This window comes from Rhodnius prolixus, unplaced genomic scaffold (assembly GCF_049639745.1).
Source record: "Rhodnius prolixus isolate KJV_2025 unplaced genomic scaffold, Rpr scaffold_8, whole genome shotgun sequence".
Taxonomy (NCBI): domain Eukaryota; kingdom Metazoa; phylum Arthropoda; class Insecta; order Hemiptera; family Reduviidae; genus Rhodnius; species Rhodnius prolixus.
In genome coordinates, this window is record NW_027411593.1 from 36980849 (window position 1) to 37004326 (window position 23478).

Below are 23478 nucleotides of genomic sequence, written 5' to 3' on the forward strand. Positions count from 1 at the left end.
AGATAAGTTCGTTTTTTTTTAGAATTAACTTGAGCTTTAGAAAGTATAAAAAGTAAGAAACAAATTGAAATTGTTCTCATATATGTTAACTCCATTTTTATAGATACTTAAATTGTACTTACAGTAGTTCCAATACAGGCATGATAGGCAATCGTACTGTTGAGTAGTGGCCACTATTATAGTAGTAAGTTTTAAACAAGTTATCCATCACTATTTCTGAACCCAAATTGATTTAAAACGCGAAACACTTTTCAGACAAAAATACTCGTATTTATCACACTATCACAGAAAAAATTACGGCACAATATCGCGAGGTTAGTTGAAACAGTATGCAAGAAGGTTTCTCTCAGGTTACCAGAACCATGGGTAACTGTATAATTTTTTAAATTTATGGCTAATTTATCATTTTAAATTTAAAATTGTATTTATTAATACTGAATTTGACAATTCTTATTTCATTTTAAATGATTGTATGTTAAATTTAGAATATTACTCTGTTTATGTGAAATAATGTACAAGTGAGAACTTATTAATCAAGTACATGATTAATGATTAAATAATTAATTTTTATAGCTTTTTTTATCAGTCGAAGAAAATGTAAATTACGATAGATGAATCTATTATTTTTTTATATTTTTTTAAAAGGAATTTGGGGCAGACACGATTTTTTGTATAGAAATTTTAAACAATAAATTTGTGACGATATCTACTTAATTTTTGTTTTAATCTAAAATAGTGACAATACTGTCTTAGCTGCCATTACAAATCATTAAATAAATAATCAGCATTATAAAAAGAAATAAATTACTTATTCCAATCATCTAAAATTAGCGAAAACTTGTACAGAATCAAATGTAATCCATGTGAAGCCATATCTAAATCTAATTAAACTTGAAAGAGTTAAGAACCAATTCAGTAGTGTACTTTTTACAGTTGTGTGTTTTGTTAAACAAATTCCTTTAAAAAAAAAAAAAACTATGCCACATGGATTTTTTAATTAATCCCTGATTAAAATAAAATATAAAACTGAAGCTCCCTTATAAAGTGCCAGAGAGTTAATTGTTATCCAATCTTAATAATAATAATGATCGAACAGCCGTCAAAAAAGGGCAACTGTGACAACATTCAATTCCAACGTTTCTGATTTTTTTTTTTTAATTTTTTATTTTTGAAACCATATGGAACCCCCTTTTGTCAAAAAGCTTACTAGAACAATGGGTTCATTAACAATACGCGCAGCCTCTCCCCACTTAGTTTAGTTACTTATTATTATTATTATTTTTTTTTAAGTCCGCTTACAAAAAGAAATCATAATGGAAAAAATGTTCCAATACATAAGCGTAGTGCTGCACGAGACCGAGACGAGGCGAGACTTTATGCAGTCTCGATCTCGGTCTCGGTCTCGGTCGCTCAAGTCTCGGTCTCGGTCTCGGTCTCGTCGAGATATCTCGGTCTCGGTTTTTTGAATTTTTGTTTAAGTATCAAAAGCGGTTTGCTATTAATAATCTTTTCAAAAAATGTTATTATTTTCTAATAATTATTTTAATTTATATATTGGTAATGAAAATGTGTGTAAAAGAAGACAACTACTTACACTTCAATGCATCATATATTACTATTACTGTTATATATCTTTATATAATTTCAAAAAGATGTTAAAAACGCGCCAAATGAAAGACCCAAATAACATATCTGCCTGCTATAACAAGTCGATTCGTGAAATAAAAAATACACCTCCCAACAAACTTCCCGCTCCATTAGTTATGGCTGTTGGTGAAGATAAAGAATCTGATGATTCACCTTTTGACGACGACGACGACTGCATCAATATTTTTGCACCTTTTGCTCAAAAATCAGCAAATATCACCGAAGCATGGAAGACAGAAATAATTTATTACACCAAATTAGACCAAGCACCAGTAGACGTTGACATTTTAGAATGGTGGAAAACACTTGAGAATTCCTTCAAAAATTTGTCTAGAATGGCGAAAGATATTTTTAGTATCTGTGCAACTTCAGTGCCATCTGAAAGATTATTTTCGCAAGCTGCGATGATAATGACCAATAGAAGATCTTCTCTAACTTCTGACTCAGTAAAAGCTCTTTTATGAATCAATGCTTGGGCAAAGTGTATCTTAAAAACGAAAATTTGTGGCAATATTTTTTAGGTGCATAGATAGTCTTTTTTTTCAAATTCATTAATTCACTAATTCTAAAATATAATTCAAATAATATCTAAGTTCAAAGTATTAGATTATTAATAGTGAAATTTATGAAATTGAATAAATGAATGATATGAATAGTGAAATTTAGTGAATTTATGTAAAAATTAGGTAATTCGAAGGGGGCCGCCACGGTAGCCGAGCGGTGCGAGACCTGCGAAGCTAATGTGTATTGTGGTACTGGGTTCGATTCCCGGTCTTAGGCCTTGGATTTTATTTAATGGTTAATATGAGAAATTTACAGTAAAGTATGTTTGCTAGTCGCCTCCGTCCGCGACACCTAATTGGTAGTTGGCCTGAAAAAATAGGCGATTACTTTACTTTGCTTACTTTACTTATGTAATTCGAAGTCAAATAGATGTAGTAATATTGAACATATATAATAAAATCGTATCTTTTAATAATTAATTCAATACCCGTAATGATTATTTATTAATAAAGAACACAATTTTATAATTTTGTAGCTAAAAATTAATATTTGAAAAACCGAGACGCGACCGAGATTTCTCGACGAGATATATATCATGTCTCGATCTCGGTCTCGGTCTCGGTTGCTTAAGTCTCGTCTCGGTCTCGGTTGCTTGAGTCTCGTCTCGGTCTCGGTCTCGGTACCGAGACCGAGATTTGTCTCGTTTCTCGTGCAGCACTACATAAGCGGCCATAATTTATTTGCCCTTCAATGAATTTGTGTACGTACTTCTATGAAAGTTCAACTAATTTAGTCCCAAGCGGTAAAAAAAAATAAATCATGCTTAATTTTAAGTAAATTGGTTATTCATATAAAGTATAATCATTTAAAATTTTAAATTTACTGAGTACACATCAAATGTATTGATACTTTAGAAGTGTTGAGTAGCTGCTGCAAGTTGATTACTAGTGGCCAAGTCATCTCCATTACATCGTTTCTGATCTTCCAGAATTAATTATCGTTTTGTTGTTTTATTAGTAATTGTTTATTTGTTCTACTGGGAAATGTGTTGTCTCATTTAGAGTGACCGCAAACTTAGCCGCCCGGTCAGGTTTCTCTTCTGTCATTCCCCTAACAATGACAGGACATTCTCTGAACTTGATGTTGTTTAAACTTAAAATTCTCTTTGTTTTGAAACTATTACTATTTTATAAAATGAGACTTTTAATTTTTTTTTTTTTTAGAAATAGAATTAAGAAAAAGGAAACAGTTAACAGCGGTTTTCTTTGCGCTAAACACAGCATAGAACTTAACCTTCTTTTTGAATCTTACGGCGAAATGGTCCAGTCATTGCTAAAGAGATTTCTAGTCTAACAATACCGCTGTAAGTACTCACATTGACAACTGAGCAAGAATCTGAATAAGTTATTAATTTTTTTGCAACTGTAATTTGTTTTTTAACTTCTAAAGCCGAAATCAATTCAATAACCTACCTAGACTTCAGCAGGCAGCCTTTTTGTCTAAGTTTAGAGTTTATCTTCTAAATTACTGAAACTTAACAATTTAATATTGAACAATTTAGGTTTTTATTCGCCCGTTCTAGTTACCCACTCGCAGCGCTAGTTTGGGCCAAAACCTGGACTCGGTGAGTGGTACCCTTACAATAAGCTACTAAGGGAAGGGATTAGCTATGAGGTTAGCATACTGGACTCCCACGCGGAGGTCCCGGGTTCGAATCCAAGCTGCTGACCCTTAGATTTTCTCTTCCTAGGAGCTTCTTACAGCTCACTGTCCGGTGATGGACATTGTAACGAGAGAACACTGTCCGGAGGCCGGCAGTGCACTAGAAAAAAGCTCTGGGCGCCAATAACCTTAGATGTTGACGCGCCTTAAATCATAAAACAAAAAGAAAAAAAAGAAATTAACTACTATCTATTCTAGCGACTATCCACAGATTAGAATATATTACTTCTTTTCATTGCTTGGATACAGCTCAGAACAATCACCAGCTAACAAAGAATGTCTTATATCTGCTTCCTATGGACCACTGTCGACAAAAAGAGCTGTAGAACTAAATTCATATCCCGACTCATCCATCCCCAAAATCCTTGGTCATTTGCACTAAAACTACCCGATTTAACTATCCAAACTTAATACTGATCTCAATATTTCTTTTAACTTCATTCTAGTCAAGAACTATACACACCAATCATCACATTAACATCTTTTAGCCTAAACTCCTTTCCTTTTTTACGACCAGCTTAATGAGCTGGTGGTGCCGCGATGCAGATATTGGCAAACAATTATTGGATAGTTACCATTTATATTCATTTTGTACATACGTCAGTCCAGCATTACTCATTCAACTTTACATATTGTAAATTTTTTATAGTTCTTAATTTTAAATTTAATACTAGACTGAAAAGACAAGAAACTAACCAACGCAACAAAACTTCTCGCCAGACTACTTGACAAACGTTCGAAACTTAACCTACAAAACAAAAGACTCTTATATCTGCTGTTACTGCGACCTATTTGGTAATACGGCATCGAAGTATGGGGGATCGACTAAGCGTTCCAACTCACTACGCCTCCAGACATTACAGTCAGAAAATACTTCGAAAACTTCTTAACGCTCCGTTCTATGTATCTAACCTCACTATCCATAATGACCTCAAAATCCCTTTCATTACAGATCTTGCTAACACTCGTTTCTTCAAATTTCATTCCACTCTACAGCAGCTTATCCTAACCCTCTCTTAGAACACCTATCTTCCTCCACATTACCAGGTTATCCTCTAAGGAGATTGAAGAGAATGCCATCACCATTCATGATTTTCTTTTATTTCTACAACAACTGTTGCAGTGGTAAATTCCAATAAATGATTTAACCAGACCTCAGAGCGATTCATATTTTCACCTTTCCGCATGCCACTTTTGGCCATACTTTGCTCCAATCCAACTCTAGCTCATATTAGACACCAATATGATGTTTAAATTTTACAAAATTCTCACATTATGAAAATCGCAAGAGCTAACAAAATCTATAATCTGACAAGATTAGGATTTCAAACAAATTTGAAATCCCACTGTAGTGATCCTTTCAAAAACTTAATCCGAGCGTATTTCCACAAGCAGCCGGATACAGCATCCTGTGTATTCTAGCGCTAGTTATCATCGGATGATTATCATTCAAGACTTTGTATAATAACAACTTAGTAAATTTAAATTTATTGCGATTTATTAGGTGTCATTATTTGTTTTATAAGATTAATAATAAATTTTTTAAAAATTACGTCAATATTGCCTGATTTTCGTAAATATGAAGAAAATTATATAGTTTTCATTATCTTCTATTATCAGCTGTATGATAATTGTTTAAATAAATATATAAATAATAATACCAAAAGCTTTGTACGCCATAAAAACATACATAGAATTGCTAAATACTAGAACATGGTATTTATACTATATGTGGATAAGAAAGGAGATATTGTTAGCACGTAGTTTTCTGTTTTTAATTACTTTTGCAGAAAATTATGTGCGTGTATAGAAAAGTATTTTACCAGTGTTTTCGTGCAGCACGATAAAATTGTTTGCATGCAGAATGAAAGGGTACACACACACATGCTCTTTTAGACTGAATTTCTTTTTTTCTTTTTTCTTATTCTTTTAGAAAACATGCAGCAAAAAGAATAGTTTTCCTTTTTTGTTTTTTTGGGTCTAAAAAAGACTTCAAAGTTACCCGCAATAAAATGTTCCAAGCGAAATTTCAGATTTATGCTTTTTTCTTGCTTTTACTTAGGCAATTATAAGGGACAGCGATAAATATTGATGATAATGTTTAGGCAATAAATATAAAATTTGATAATTTACGAACCGATAATGATAAATAAAGAAAATTAAATGATTTTATTGTTAAAATAAATTATGTAACAATTAACAATTATTTCTCTCTCTTACTACTGAATCGTAAATCGGATCTTTACAAAGTTTTCGGCACGTGAAGTCTGAAAACAGGAAAATGCAAAACGTCCGAGAGTATTAATTAATATGTTTTTCCCCGCAATTAATTTTCCGAACAGAATTAATTGAAAAAGGAATTCAATGTGCCACGCTTCTCGAAAAAGATAAATGACTAGTTAATTTTTTTAAAATTTTGAATAAGGAAAATAGATTATTTCGGATTTACACAATGAAAATTGGAAAAATCAGAAAAAAAATTGATCTAAGAAAAAGCGCCTTGAATTGTTTTCCACCCAAGAAGATATCATTTGCAATAAAAACTGTAAAACTTTCAAGATATAATGAGAAGTTAGGGTAATTACGTAAAGTTATGGAATTCTAAGTTTTTTATTCAGTGAACTTTATCGTTGAAGGACTTATGCTTAATCTTAACGTAAACAAAATTACTTTTAAAAGCGTTATTGGTTCATTTTTTACTTTATGCAGCAAGACACGAAATAGTAAAATTACGTGAAAGTAACGAAGATATTTTTAGACGAACCAATGTACAAAATGCGTTACACAAAAATAAATAATCGCCGAACTTGTGATTTTTCTAAAAGCTATTTGATTTTTCAACAAGAGGAAACGATCTTTTAACTCAATTACAATTAATAAAAGCTAGAAAATTTAGAAAAAACTTATTCCTTCTATATTCCGGAAATAAGGTAACTTTAAAGTTAAAATTTCATGCAGAAAAAACATCTAATAATAAGAAAAAACCCCCTGTCAATATAAATTTTTCTTTTAATTTTTTAAAGATTCTTTTAAAGAGAAAAACTACTCACCCTTTGTAGGGTGTTCCAGCATTCTTCCAGGGTACGGTCTGAAATTACGCCAGACCTGTTCTGTTTATTTTCCACGTCCAAAAGCAAATGTAGGCAAGAAAAAACAAAAACAAAAACAAAATGACAAAAAGAAATCAAAATATTAGAAAAAAAAAAGCTACAAAGATATTTTTTTAAATTTCTAATTCTATTAATATTAGTAATATTTATTTTATGACAAATTTGAAAGCCAGCCATTTAGAAGAGAAAAGACGAAGGGTTGTGTTTTTATTTAGAACACGTAGAGACATCTAGCGGCTATGTAGTTAAACCAGCGCTAAATTAACCCCCTTCCTGTGTTAGTCGTTCAACATAATAACTATAAGCTTGTTAATAAAATTCCAAAAATTAAATACCAACACCTTATTTTTTACATTAAAAACCAAAATTACTAACACCTTGTGCCAAATTTATAGCAATACATTTTCTTATTTTTTGTAAAAATGCCAAATTTTAATTAATACACAAAATCCAACACCATGTATAAGTTATTTTACGTAATTTTCATTTGAGTTGGGTGAATATTAGAGGAATTAAGGAAAATTTCGAGTAAAAGTTTATTTTATTGAAGCTTTAAAGTCTCTTTACCAAGTTTGGCTTTTCCTTTTTTGTAAAGGAAAAATTGCACAAATGCTCAATTTAATTTAATAAAATCAAATTCTTTTATTTTAATTTTTTAAAGTTCAATCCGTTTTATACGGAGACTTCATTCCTCGACTACAAACATGTCCCTGCTACATCTAAGCAAGCCAACTTTCAAGTGACTCTAATACTTCAGGTTTGAGTTTCTAGAATGAATTTTGGTGGGGATAAAAGGAGGCTGATAGGGGAAGTGATTGCGCGCGCATATCCTATACAGAGAAGGGGTAACCACCCCTTACTCTATCACCCCCAATTATTCTCCTTGAGGGAAAAAAAAAATAATTTCCCACCTTTTACAGTTTTCTCCTTCAAACTAAAACCCCCCCCCCCCACGTTCTGCGCGCGTAAAAATTGGTATTTAAGGGGGGGGGGGTCAATAAAACTCAATTTTTAGATCATTTAAAAGAAATCAGAAAAATTTAAGATCAAAAATAAATAAAAATGAAACAAAATCAAACCCATAAAATAAATTAAAAAATTCATTTATTTTTTTAAAAAATTGGGCAAAATTTTAATTTAAACCAAAAAAAAAAACACTTTATTTTTAATATTTTTAATAAACCGTCAAAAAAAAAAAAAAAAAAAAAATGGGTTTATTTATTTATTTTTTTTACTCATAGTAAATTTTTTAACTAATTTATTTAATTTATTTAAAGATAATTTTGTTTTTATTTATTTTTTTTACTCAAAGTAAATTTTTTAACTAATTTATTTAATTTATTTAAAGATAATTTTGTTTTTATTTATTTTTTTTACTCAAAGTAAATTTTTTAACTAATTTATTTAATTTATTTAAAGATAATTTTGTTTTTATTTATTTTTTTTAAGTATGAATAAACTTGGGTATTTTGATAGAAATTTAATCAATAATTAAAATAAATAAATAATAATAAAGATTAAATAAAGAATAAAGACGAACTTTCACGCAAAACGGAAAAAATTTAAATAGATAAAAATAAATTATGCACATAATAAAGTAGAATTATTTAAAAAATATTAAAAATTGCACTAAAAATTAATATAAATAAATAAAGGCGCGTAAAAATAAATAAATAAAAAATAATATAAAATAAAATTTTACATTAAGACGATGTTCTTAACGATGAAACAGAAATTACTAATTGAAAATTTAAAGCTCACGCGAAAACGCGTAAAAAATTAAATAAATAGATTTTATTCGCTAAAAAACAACAATTTTTTTTAAAAAAAAAATCAAAAACTTAAAAATAATTTAATTTTTTTAAATTTGTGGATTTTTTTTTTAAAAAATAATTAAATGGATGAATTTTAAAATGTTAAATTTATGCGTAATTTATCTGAGATAATTAGCAACAAAAATTTTTGAAATGTATTTGGTCATACATTTTTTTAGCACGCGTTTACTTTTTTTTTTTTAATTTTTTAAATTATTTGAATACATTTTGAAAATGCCCAGGTATTATTATTATAATTAAAGTTTTTTGGATTTTCATTTTATCATATATATATATAATATTATTATTTTTTTTAAAGTATTATAAATGTAATTATTACTATTTTTTTAATTACTTTATATTAAAATAATTGCAGAAAAGAAAAAAAATGAAATAAAATCTATAGAAAATTAATGTTATGATTTAAGGTAAATATTTTGGAAAAAATTAATTATTTTTTGGGGGGATTTTAAGTGTTTATTAATTATTTTAATTAATTTTTAAGCATTAATGTTATTTTTTTAAATTAATTATTAGAGTTAGACAAGACGCGCTAATATATTTTTATTTTTCTTTTACGAACCAGTCTTTTAATTATTATTAAATTTAGGTATTTATTTTTTTTAATGATTTTTGTATCTTTACTTTTTCATTTTATTATTTTTTAAATTATATTTGCTTTTTGAAATTTACTATTTTTTGCTGTTTCAATTTAATAAAGATTTTTTTAATTTTTGAAATTAAATGAACCATAAGAAACGTTAATTTGTTTAAATTTAATATTTTGACGGAGGGTTGTTGGCGATATTTGTGCGATAGTAAGGGTAGGAGGGATGGAATGTTGGTAGGCAGTGAACTTGATGAACGGTAGGGTGTGGAAACCACGTGGACACCCGAGATGCCGCCGGCATGCGAGGTTACACTTAACAACTTCTCTCCACTTTTACCAATTTTTGCCCAAGTTTTCCATTTTTCTAAGTGCTATTTTTTAAGTTTTAATAAATAATATTTTTAATTTACTTTATTTGTGACCAATTAAATCAATTTATTTTAAAATTTTATCCAAATAACTTGACCACTAACCTGGAGTTCACTGACCAACTTTTCAGTCATTGCTTTTGGGTCAGGCAGCTGTAAGGACGGGCTGACACTAGGTACTTGTAGATCCTGAGGCATATCTTGTGTTTGTTGCTGAGGCTGTGTTTGCGGCTGAATCTGTTGTTGTTGTTGTTGCTGCTGCTGTTGCTGCTGTTGTGGCGGTGGTTGTTGTGATAATAATTGTTGAGGGTTAGTTTGTTGTTGTTGCACTTGCTGTTGCACTTGTTGCGGTGAATGTTGTAACTGTTGTTGCGGGGAGTGCACTATGGGCGGTGTGGAATGCGGTTGTTGTTGTTGTTGTTGTTGTGAGGCATCGCCACCAAGATGCTGCGGTTGCTGCTGCTGTGGTGGCGAATGTACAGGCTGAGGTGGTTGTGGCACCTGTATCTGTTGTTGAATTTGTTGACAATCCGGCGGCGGCTGTTGTACAACTTGGTCCTGCTGTTGCAGCTGTTGTTGCTGCATTTGCTGTTGCTGATGTTGCTGTTGCACAGCCTGTTGTTGTTGTTGTTGTACAACAGCCTGTTGTTGTTGTTGTTGTTGTACAACAGCTTGCTGTTGATAATCAGGTTGTCCATTGTGTGGGGGTTCAGGGCTAAGCTGAGGGCTCGCTGTGGGCGCTGGCCCTCTTTGTTGCCAAAAGTCTGCCCCCGGATTCATCTTAAAGACGGGCCTTTGAATAAGCACCGCCTGTTGTATGTCGGCCGACATTTGGTCCCCCGAAGAGGAACGAAGGTCCAAAGGTGTTGAGATAATCTTGAGGCCGGTGTAAAGTCCTTTGTGATTAACGATTCTTATTAAACAAAACAAATATATTCACTGCTCTCCCAATTACCGGAGGCCGTTTACAACGTTATTAACACTGTCCTTAATTAAAGCGTACACTTTACAAATAATAACGCGCGCACTGTCCGAACGAGGGATCAGATCACAAGCACATATTGGTTGATTGGCGACTGTCTTGTCCTCCAGTAAGCCGCAGTCGTTGCTTTTGATACCCTCACACTGTAACAACAAAAGCACAAGAACACAAAATTGTTTGTGATTATTAGTAAGACGTTACGTATTTAAATAAATATAAAGGAAAGAGATAGGAGGGGCCCCGGGGTTAGTCCCTGTCCTGAAGTCGGTACGCGACTGAGATACCAGGCCCAAGTAACTGGCAGACTTATAGCGCGGGGGTGGAGGGGCACGTAAGAAACCACCACCGCTGCCTCCGCCACCGCCGCCGCCGAGTAAGGAAAAAGGGGGCGGCAGGGACGGAGGAAGAGAAGGTTGAGGTGGAGAAGGCTAAAGTCTAAGAAGGGGAGTTTTGGTTAGGTGGAGGGGGCTGAGGAAAAAATAAGCACTTTTGGATGGTTAGGGCGCGCGCGTTCTCTCACTCGGCACAGTTCGGCCTGGGGGCAGAGTGCCGCCGGTGACTGAGCCCAGCCAGCCAAGACTGCCGCCTCTTAGAAAAACCGTCTGCCCCTCCAGTGGTGGTGTTGAGCATGAGAGGGGGCTTCCTTACAGTTTTACCCTCGCGCCGGCGTCTGGAGTCGACTCCCCACTCTTACATCCTCACCGCCTCCACTGCCACCCCCGCTAAGATTTCACCCTTCAACTTCTATCCCTTCTCTTTTGCCACCTTATACTCTATGTACGTACGAAAACACAAACACTAGAACACAAAGACACTTGTTCAGAGAGCTCAAGTGTGAACTGGAGGTACTGATAAAAAATTGTTACTGACCCTCTTAGGAGAGTCGTGAGGAAAGAGTTGACCACCTAACCACCCCCTAGATCTATCACCCTCTGCTGGGAACATCTAGGGGAGATGATAAGAAGGAGAACGATGGTCTGGCGAGGGGACAAGCTGTGGGGCAGAGATCTAAGAATATAAAAATACACTTCACAGGGTGGTAGTGTAAGATTACTAGCGCCTTTGTCTGTGTGCGTGAAGCAGGTAGTGGGGGTGGGCTCCTTAGGAAATAGTGGGGGAAATCCTCTTCTTGTAGGGGAAACTCTCTCTCCTCACAAACCTCCCCTATAAGACAGCACACACTGATAAACCACCAAAGCAATCCTTCAACCAATTTTTGTTATACGATTGGTGGACTATCACACCTCGGCCAAGCATGATGACCAGTGGTCAACTATCTGTCCAACTATTTGCTAATAAATTTTTAATTAAGAATTTTTTAACAAAAAAGAAAACATCTTAAATTAATCGAAGCGAATCACTGTTCTAAAAAAGAGAAAGATATTCTTGGAGGTTATGTATTGTGTAATAATGCAAGTTTGAAGTACCTCCATTGAAGTACATTGATAGAATTGCGTAGACAGTTTAGAGTAGAAGCTTTTAAACAATGTGACGGCTAATAAAACGTTATCTGCACTTCAGACAAATTGCATCAAAGTTTTCGGCGTCTTTACGACAAATAAAAGTCACCCTGGATCCCTTAGCTCTCACCCATACATTCAAGATGGGCTCATCGAAAAACTAGCCAGTATTTGAAGTTTAGTAGGACCTAGAATATCGCTTCAATGACAATTTTGTAGATATGGATTAGTAGGGAATCCTTACATGTCACAGTAGATCGTTTCGTAAAGGGCAATGGCTTGATCTTGATGAACTTGTTAAAGGGCGATAGGGAGAAATAAGGTAAATTACTGTTACAAACAAAAAAGCCATCCTACTTACACTACTTTAAAAAAATAAATAATAAAAATCCAAAGTTCTTTGATTGAAACAATAATCAAGAAATAGGGAAGGCTGAATGTTGAGAGAATACTGGAGTCCAAGGCGCAGATCGCGAGTTCGAATCCAGCTGATGGTCTTTAGATTATCTCTTTCTAGGAGCTCCTTACCGCTTCTTTAATCGGCCACAAAATCCTATACAATGAGAACTATAAACTTTCAAGGTGCTTACTGTATACTGCGGTTATTCCAGCCTAACATCATGAACTAAACTACCATTTGGCACCAAATGGATGGATGACATCCACCATGAGGACACCTTCACATCACACAAAACCAAAGACATTTTGGGACTTACAAGAGCTAGTTGCTATATTTAATCATTTTGTGATTAACAAGAACCGTAGGTTGAGCTGAAAGATTCAATTCTTCTGATTCAGTTCTACAGGCGTTCACTCTCTTTAAGAGGACGCAAAATTGTTTTTAAAAAAAAAGAAAAAAAAAGTTTGTCTATTTGTAATTTAGCTTGGCGTATTCCAAATTATGAGATAAACTTTACAAAATTTAGTCTAATTAAATGAATGGAATAATTGGGACTCAAAATATTAAAAATTCACCATTAAATAAAAAAAAAAAAATTAAAGCACCAAATTTTCGAGAAATTTAATTTTAAAATAACATAACAAAAATCTAATAAAACTTGATAAGAACCAAAGTACGTTCAATTCAGCGTAAAAGTAGAAGCCGTCCGGTGGCGCTCCTTACGACACACCCTTAAACTAACAAATAACCCTTCTCCCTTTTTAACAGAGTATTAAAACCATCAGTACCCCAGTATGTAGAGTGTGACCCTTCATGTTAGACAGGTATCATTTATGTACAAGGCTAATTTTTTTTTGTTGACCCTTATGAAGTATTTTCGTTTTTAATTGTTATTTATTTATTTTTTTTCTGCAGTTTTTTTAAAAATTGCTTATCATTTAATCCATCATCATCAGATAACCTCTTCTTGGGCGATAAATAATTTATAATAATTGGTATGTACTGCAATTTACTCGTAAGTTATTATTTGTTTTAAATTTTATTAATGGCTTGACAAAAAATTAAGTAGATTTTTTTTTGGCTTCTAAAAACTTAAATCTATATCCTTACACAAAACAAAACAATCTTAAACTAATTTTGAAACTGTAGTTACCTTAATAATACAGAAATTAATTATTTGAAAAAAGGTTCATGTTAACATAAGATCTTAAATCGTCCCAATTTTAGTATAGTATGTAACCGCCGAAGCGAGTACATATACGAGGGTCGTTTGAAAAGTCCGTGCAAAAATAAAAACTACTTAATTTTTTGGGGTAAACCTTTTTTATTTTTCAACATAGTCTCCTTTTAGGCTTATACACTTCGTCCAACGCTGCTCTAGTTTGTTGATCCCTTCCGAATAATAGGATTTGTCCAAGTCTGAAAAATAGCCATTCGTTTCTGCAATCACCTCCTCGTTTGAATAAAATCTTTTTCCCGCCAGCCATTTCTTCATATTGGGAAACAAATAGTAGTCCGAGGGAGCCAAGTCTGGTGAATAGGGGGGGATGTGAAACGAGTTGGAACCCTATTTCCATTAATTTTGCGACCACAACTGCTGAGGTGTGAGCTGGTGCGTTGTCGTGATGGAAAAGGACTTTTTTGTGGGCCAATCGTGGGCGTTTTTCTTGCAGCTCGGTTTTCAAACGGTCCAATAACGATGAATAATATGCACCTGTAATAGTTTTACCCTTTTCCAGATAGTCGATGAGGATTATTCCTTGCGAATCCCAAAAGACAGTCGCCATAATCTTTCCGGCCGAAGGAACGGTCTTCGCCTTTTTTGGCGCAGATTCCCCCTTGGTAACCCATTTAGATTGTTCTTTGGTCTCAGGAGTGTAGTAATGTATCCATGTTTCATCCACAGTGACGAAACGACGCTTAAAGTCCTGCGGATTCTTCTGGAACAGCTGCAAACCGTCCTTGCAACACTTCACACGATTTCATTTTTGGTCAAGCGTGAGCAATCGCGGCACCCATCTTGCGGATAGCTTGTGTCATGTCCAAATGTTGATGCAAAATATTATTTACCCGTTCATTCGAGATGCCCACAGCACTAGCAATCTCACGCACCTTCACTCTTCTGTCATCCATCACCATATCATGGATTTTATCAATGATTTCTGGAGTAGTAACCTCAAACAGGGCGTCCAGAACGTTCAGCGTCACTTGTGCCCCATATGGCCACTCCGAAAATTTTGAAACCACTTATAAACTGTTCTAATCGAAGGTGCAGAGTCACCATAATGTTTATCAAGCTTCTCTTTAGTCTCCTGAGGCGTTTTGCCTTTCATAAAGTAGTGTTTAATCAACACACGAAATTCTTTTTCGTCCATTTTTTGAAAATCACTCGACTTCCTCGATTCAAACGAATGCCAAACACAAAGAAATAGACCGATCTGGCTGAAACTTGGTGTGTGTTCTTCCAAGAGATGCTACTAACTAAACATAACCTCGATACGCGCCAGTGGTGCTATCTCTCCGACTTTGCACGGACTTTTCAAACGACCCTCGTAGGTATGAATGTAATTTATGGTGTGAATGAATCTTAAGTTTAAGTACATAGCTTTAAGAATATGATTCCGTAAGTGGGGTTGTTTATAAAAGGTTGTGGATGAAGTTGGCATATGCACTGCCAAAGAACTAATAATTAATAATTATTATCAAAGATTAAATAAATAAATTGACAAAATAATGGAAACTGAATTTTTTATTTTTTAATTTTAATTATTTTTTATTTTTATTATTATGGTGTATATATATTTTTTTTATCTTATCACTATAATTATTATTATAAAAGATTGCAAAATGCATTTAAAAAAAAATGCATTTTTTTTGTTTTGTTTTTGTTTAAAATGATTATGAGTATTGTAAAATGCGCAATGGTTTCAATAACTTTTGTAGATTGAATTATTTTTAAAGTGATTTATTTTTCAACTTCTAGAATCTATGATTTCTTGAGAATGGACTTGAAATTTCTTCTTGCTTTAAGTTTAGTCTAAGCCAGTGGTCGGCAAAATGCGGCTCCAGAGCCGCATGTGGCTCTTTGGCTCCTTAAGTGCGGCTCTGGCACAAATATCCACGGAAGGCGCAATAATATTTTCATTTAAAAAGAAAACTTGGTAAGAAAAAAATTACATCTTATTTTGATAAATTAAAATTTAAAATCGAGAACATTTATAATTTTTTGTTTAAGTTAAAAGATAGATGGGTAATTAAAATTTTATATTGTTGTAAAAATACGTAATGAACATGGAGTTTAATTTTATTAGTTTTCGTAAACGTAAACACAAACCATGTACAAGCTATCGGCTAAAATTGTTCGTATGTTATAGCAGGTTTCAGGAATTCAAAAACAGCAGAGCAACTTTAGCATTTGTCAAAAATCCTCTTAATGCTACGATAACCGAGTTGAAATTTTCTCCTTTTGAAACTGACATTGGTAGCTTTGAAATACAATTGCTGGATTTAAAAAACAAGGAGATATGGCGCTCTAAATTCGAACGCCTTTGTGTTGAATTGGAAATATTGGAGAAGAAAAAATGTGATCTTAGTTCACAACACAAGTGGTCTGCTTTGAATGACCTGGAGAAGGAAGACATGATCATTTTCAACGTACTACTTATTTAGTGTAATAAAAGTTTACTAAACAAGCAGATTTGGCTCCCAATTTTTTTTTTAAATCGTTGTAATGTTCTTATTTGGCTCTTTGGCTAATAAGTTTGCCGACCACTGGTCTAAGCAATACTGCTTAGTTTTATTATTCAACTAAATTCAGTTAGGCTTCTGGTCATAATTAAAGATCACAGGAGTCTTATCCAGGATTTGTGCTGACGATTCTGTCTTTCTTTTTATTAATTTTTTTTTTTTGTAATACACTCTACCTAAAGTGAAAGAGGTTTTTCTTATAGAATCCCTATTCTAGGTTTTCTATCCTACAGAATTACACAAGAACACCAATGTTTTGATCATTAAATGCTTTAAATGCATCAGGAATGAACAGATTCTAAGAAAAAAGAGGTTAATGGCTGATTAGGCCCCTTTTCCTCAATCATCTGCTCCTAACTAGCGGTTATCGTGGTTTTGGGATATAGTACAGCTTCCAGTAATGGTTAGCTTCATAGCGTTTATCTCTGGGTTGTTGGTAGCTAAAAAAAAAACCAGGTTGATACCATAGCCAGGTTGAGGAGGATATACGATCGTATGCATGAGTATTTGGGCTATGAGTAGACTAGATTTAGAATCCTTAGACTGGACAGTTGCATTGGAAGCAGAGCTAAGGCGCTGCATTCCCATTAAGGTAAGTACAGAGTAAGTAATCGCTTATTTTCTTTCAGGCAGAGCTTAATGTTCAATTACCAAGTAGTTGTCTTGGACAGAGGCAGAAGTAAATACTTTGCCATGAACATTTCTTTTTCTAAAAAAAAACAAAAATTAGCTGTTTTAAAGCATAATTGTGAAATAATATTGATTAGGTTTCTGAAGAGATAATGTAGATCTACAGGGTCCTGATTTAGATAACCTTCAAGGCTATTCAGAGGTTTCGGAAAGCTGAGAAAGTTAAAATTCGGAAATACATATATATTTTTTTAAAGGTGAGATTGTTTCGAACTCTTTTATCTAAAAATTCTGCATTATTAATAATTCTACCGGATATTTTCTAATTTTTAAATGATCAATATTTTATTAATTCCCTTCCGAAGTTGGGGCGGATGTTGGTGTAGTGGGTATAAGCGTGAATCTCAAAGTGGGAGATCTTAGTACTTTTTATATGGAAGAAATAATGTTAATAGTAAAGTAAGTTTGCTAGTTGCCTCCGTCAAAATTAAATAAATATTTCCAATTTAATAATCCAATCAATTCAATTTTACCCACCCTTTACCACATCCGTACACCTGAGAAAATGTTTCACCTTTTCTCACATTTTCTTTAAATAAAAATAGAAAAGGGGGGAAAAAAATGAAAATATAAATCACGTGACTATAACAGGAGTTTAGTTTAAATAGGAAATGATAACGGACCTTCAAATACAGTTGCAGTAAGTAAATATAACAAGTGCCAGTCTGTCTTATCAGTTAAACTGATAACGGAACAACATTGACCTAGAATAGATCGATCTGTACAACAATCTGCCCCTCTATCTCCGTCTTGTCGTCTTCTCCTTAGTATTATTATTAGAAATTAGGTCTTTTATATTTGAATCATTTATTTTACAACTTTATTGCTATTTATTATTGTAATTTATTTCTGCAGAAAACTCGATAGTAGCTGTAATTAATATGAACTTGAGCTATTTTTTCTCCAAAATTGAGTTGTTTTACTTGATATGTTTTGCAAAACTCTTTCGAGTTTGGAAAGTTTATAGCAGCTGAAACCTTTTTCCTGGACTGAGCACTACAACTATTAGTTTAAAAAGAGAAAAAAAAAGAAAAGTTAACCGGAAATAGGTAAACAACCCCGCGCGTGGTACTTTTATCAAAGTGTTGGCAACATAATTTTTTCTAAAATTAACGGAAATTCTAAAACTGCCGTATGTTCAGATTATAATTTCAGATTTTGGAATAGTAGAACACTGTCTACGATTTAATAAGCTTTCACGATTATTTAACGTAAGGAAAATTAAGTAAGCAGTTATTTTACTAGCCTTTAGAAAAACTGAAAACTCCTAACAGAGCAAAACAATGGATAGAGTTCATACGGTTGTTATAAAGGTAGCAGCGATGGTAAATAAAAAGCAATGAGTACGGGAATAAAGATAACACACAAAAAAAGACAAAAGTCGTAGAAGAACAAAAGTGATACGGACACACAAAAAAAGTTGCGACCAGAATTCAAATAAAATCAAAAAAAGAAGTAGAGGGCACAAACAATAACAAAGCGACACATTCATGGAGAATGTGAAACAATTGTGGAGAAGTTTGTAAAAGGGCAAAACACGAACGGCCCTTTAGTTTTGTAAAAGGTGGGTGTAGCTTCTAGATATGTGTGTAGACGAGGGTAGACAAATTAGCGGCTTCAACCTTTTTTTTGTGTTACCAACTAGACACCAAAAGGGGAAAACAGAGAAGCGAATATAAAGTGCAAGGTGAAACAAGGATACAAAAAGAGTGAGAGGCGGTTGGCATTTTTATATTGTTCTTTGCGACCCCCAGGTGACGCATGTAAGTCTAACTTCTGAACGCTCAGGATAATGATCTAATTTTTATCAGACCTGGTCTTTCTTTTTTTCTTTTTCTTTTTTAAACTTTCCTTTATTTAATTAAACTGAAACAAAATCGATATTGCGGACAAAAGGATGAAATCAGATATTCATTCACCTTAGTCTAACAATTTCAAATTTAACAAGAAAGGTGTTTGTTTAAAGCAAGCTTAATTTGCAACAAACTTTAAACAAATCATGAGTGATTTTTCCGCTTCGATATACCGGAAATCTGCCCCAATTCTGAGTATAAATAAATAAAACTAAAAGAGAAGGATACCTTTATAAGGCCAGTCAAAAAATAAGGCCCTGTAAACTTTAAAAGAGCTAAGTGTTTTATACAAATTTTTAAATGATATTATTAATTTATTTATAATTTATTAAGTTATCTACAATCTGTATATACATTGTATACAATAAGTAAATCAGGAAGTACTAAGATCAATTGGTACGTGAAGAGTAGGAGGAGAGAAACTACCCAGTGTTAGCACTCTCAACGGGATATAATGATCTTTAGGTTTTCAGACTTCCAAGGAAGTCGCGTGGCCACTGGCGATCCAGTTTGCGAGGAGGATTGTCAGAGGAGACGAGAGACAATACAAGAGGATTGGAGCAAGTAGAGAGAGCAGTATGGAATTTTTGATATTTAATTTCTTGGCGATTTGGTGTGTACGAATGGGGATGTTGAGGTCATTGTGAAGAGTGTGGTTAGTCACCGTAGAAAGGAGCGTCAGCTATCTGTCGAAGGAGTTTTGATTGAAATGTTTGCACTGTCCGTACGTTTTTAGGTTTGGCTGAACCCCCCACAGCTCTAGTCCGTAAGTCCACATAGGTATGAGGATAATACTGTATATTAAGCGTTTGTGTTCAATGGACAATTTGGTGCGTCGTCCAAGACGATAAACCAAGCTACGGCCTTTAACTCCCTAAGTAATGCAGAAAAGAGTTTAATACGTCATTGAAGACTTGATATTGCTAATTCTTAGTTCTACATGATTTAATAGATAATAGCACCAACTTAAGAAACCTAAAACCGAAACATCACCTGTTCCTATCTTTAAAAAATCCACAGCATGCCATTCACATCTGACCACGATTCCCTCAAAAAATAGTCTATTGAATATTCTCAACAAATCATACGAGGGTCGTTTGAAAAGTCTGTGCAAAGTCAGAGAGATAGCACCACTGGCGCGTATCGAGGTTATGTTTAGTTAGTAGCATCTCTTGGAAGAACACACACCAAGTTTCAGCCAGACCGGTCTATTTCTTTGTGTTTGGCATTCGTTTGAATCGAGGAATCCTAGTGATTTGCAGCTGTTCCAGAAGAATCCGCAGGACTTTAAGCGTCGTTTCGTCACTGTGGATGAAACATGGATACATCACTACACTCCTGAGACCAAAGAACAATCTAAACAATGGGTTACCAAGGGGGAATCTGTGCCAAAAAAAGGCGAAGACCGTTCCTTCGGCCGGAAAGATTATGGCGACTGTCTTTTGGGATTCGCAAGGAATAATCCTCATCGACTATCTGGAAAATGGTAAAACTATTACTGGTGCATATTATTCATCGTTATTGGACCGTTTGATAACCAAGCTGCAAGAAAAACGCCCACGATTGGCCCACAAAAAAAGTCCTTTTCCATCACGACAACGCACCAGCTCACACCTCAGCAGTTGTGGTCGCAAAATTAATGGAAATAGGGTTCCAATTCGTTTCACATCCCCCCTATTCTCCAGACTTGGCTCCCTCGGTCTACTATTTGTTCCCCAATATGAAGAAATGGCTGGCGGGAAAATGATTTTATTCAAACGAGGAGGTGATTGCAGAAACGAATGGCTATTTTTCAGACTTGGACAAATCCTATTATTCGGAAGGGATCAACAAACTAGAGCAGCGTTGGACGAAGTGTATAAGCCTAAAAGGAGACTATGTTGAAAAATAAAAAAGGTTTACCCCAAAAAATTAAGTAGTTTTTATTTTTGCACGGACTTTTCAAACGGCCCTCGTACTGAATTTTGTACGTGTACTGAAATGAATTTTTTTTTTGTAAAATAAAATCAGGCGTAAGTAACAATTGTGGCTCGCTAGCCTTAATTAATAGTATAATTAATTTTGTATTTTTTATGATTAATTTTTAATTTAAACTCTGATCAAATATCGCCTGCAAAGAAAATTCTATTTTTTATTTCAATAAAAAGGAGGAAAATTCAAAAAACAGAAAACTGAAATAGCTTCTTGGATAATGCCTTGGTTATCAAAATAAAAAATTATCATACAAAAAAATAAGAAAAACAGAGATTATCATTAACTAAAATATAAAAAAATGATAACAACGACTCTTCATGTATTGTGATAGTGTTTAATTAAAAATTTGAAAAAACAAAAACAATAATACCATTAAATAAATAACGTAAATTAATCGAACAACTTCCTTACATTGTGAATTGCTACAATTCTAATATTATACTTGAAGGGGGGGGGGGGAAATCACAAACGTTTAGACAATATAAATAAAGACGGTCACTGATAAGAGCTGTGAATCGGTCACTGTAGACAGATTGCAATTTACACTCCTAAACTGCTTCTTTGTACAGCAGACAAACGTATTGAGCGAGCAGATTCCTCCGAAAAGGAATGCGAAAATTCTCCTAAAAAATCCAAAAAAGTACGTTACAAAGAAAAGAAAAATGTATACAAATATGCAAGAGGATGAAAAGCTCCCAAGTTTACTGAAACCGCTTATTAAAAGATTTTGGAGCAGTATTCAATTGGTTGAAGCTGAAATTGGAGCTTAAAAAGCAGAGCTCCTGCCCAAAATGATTTTCTAAACTTCAAATAAAATGGATAAGAATTTAGGTGGGTATATAATACACAACATTTAAAAAAAGTCGTTTAGTCATTTTTTTTGAAACAATCGATAAAATAATGGTCAAGTAAAATATCTAATAATTTTTACAAAATATATATATTTATTAGCACAATTTATGTAAATTAATAATATTTCTTGTTTTTATACAGGTGGCCGTGGAAATTTTGGAAAACTGAAGAGTTCTGAAGTTCTGTGAGAGAACAAGTTCTGAAGCGGAACTTCCAATATAAAGTTTTTAAAATTAAATTAAATTTTAAATATGACGCTTTTTAAACCATGGTTCTTAGATTGTGATTAGCTTTAGACAGACTAGAAGTTGGTTGATGCTATACTTGGGTACAATTGGGCATACGGAACTCTTCGATATGTCCAAGAGAATTGAGGAACCGATATGTGTACCTTAGTCGTCGTATCACTACACCTTTAAGAGTCTTCATTTTTACTGGTATATTAATAAGATATAAATACATTTTAATTGTAAGGAGCTGGAGATGGCTAAGTGGTTAAACGTACTGGATTTTCACGCTAAGATGCCGGGTTCGAATCCAGTTACTGGCTCTTAGATTCCGTTTTCCCAGGAAGAGTTTCTTCCATCACACTGTCCTGGTGATAGACTATGTTGTCTGTAAAGAGAAAACACTGTCTGGCGGAGATCAGTGCACAGAAAAAGCTCAGGGTGCCATTACCACAGATTTAACGCACCTTAAATTAACAACAAATATTCTAAAGAAGTTTATTTTGTTGAGAAAATTAACTTGCATCATTTTGAGACTGCTGAGCAGCTGCTATAGAAGGAGTACTCTAAAGAAAACTGAAATGGAAACCCAAGCAAAAAGCTATTAGCAACTTGGTTGCTGTCAGAAAAAGGAAAATGAGTTGAGGAAAACCAACTGTTTTCTGATATAAAACACAACTAAGTGTTTGGCTTTGTAAGGTAAGTTATAACGTTGAAGAAATACGATCTTCAGGAAGTCACATTTTCAAAACGCTCCTAAAACCAGACTGAAAAAGGCAGAATATTTACTTGTAGTTAAGAAACTATTTTGAGATTTCAGTTGAGCTTCTTTAATAAAAATCATTTTTCCATCTTAATAGTTTTCTTAATTTCCCTAGGTTCTTTATATAATAGAGAAAATGGAATTTTAACAAAACCAGGCTAATCTCTAATTTAGATTATAGACTCAAACATATATACAAAATTAAGTAATAATTATTATTGACTAAAGTAAGACTGATGCACCTGGAACCTACTTATGCACAGTTGTATAATGTATAGCAGATGCACTTTAAGTGCATGTCAGTATAGCCAAATTATTTACTAATGTCGCCGATGTTATTCACACAGAAATTTAACAATGATCTTGAACAGACCAGATGTTACTTTTTAAAGTAGTTCTATTTAAAGTTAACAAAATTATGGAACTAATTTTGTTAACTTTACCAAATTTCATTTATTGGGAATTTTATTTTTAACTTATGGCTAGCTAAAGAGCAAGAATTGAATTTTTAATTTTTAGAGAGAATACTCGTAAAATAGAAATTTATTTTAAAGGGCCTATGATTTTATCAGTTGTAGTGCGCATGCTTATTGTATCTCTGATCAGCTTCAGACTTTCAGTCATTCTCAGTGGCAGATAAATCAGTTTGATGAAGAGATTTTAACTTCACTTGCCCATTTCGCACTGCATTACTCTGGTATAAGAGTTAAGTCAACCAAATCGTGTATTATATAGTTAATGCACTTTTAGAGACT

At 33.4% G+C, this 23478-nt stretch overlaps 1 protein-coding gene and 1 long non-coding RNA gene across 3 annotated transcripts in view; one reads left to right on the plus strand and one right to left on the minus strand.

Annotated features, from left to right (window-relative positions):
* The window catches only part of dati (zinc finger protein datilografo), a 211583-nt gene that overhangs the window by 153228 nt on the left and 34877 nt on the right, over positions 1-23478 (minus strand). Inside the window, exons 3-4 of the mRNA XM_074122726.1 lie at positions 9881-10900; positions 6924-6983 (exon numbers count right to left, since the gene is read on the minus strand). Of these exons, the coding sequence (XP_073978827.1) occupies positions 6924-6983; positions 9881-10606 (786 nt within the window). The 5' untranslated portion in view covers positions 10607-10900. The remainder of the gene's footprint in view (positions 1-6923; positions 6984-9880; positions 10901-23478) is intronic.
* Positions 13413-22817, plus strand: LOC141451400 (uncharacterized). Of its 2 annotated transcripts, XR_012456742.1 has the most exons (3): positions 13414-13441; positions 13533-13612; positions 21875-22817. It is a non-coding gene; the product is annotated as an uncharacterized lncRNA (long non-coding RNA). The 2 variants fall into 2 exon arrangements; XR_012456741.1 differs by having other exon boundaries at positions 13413-13612.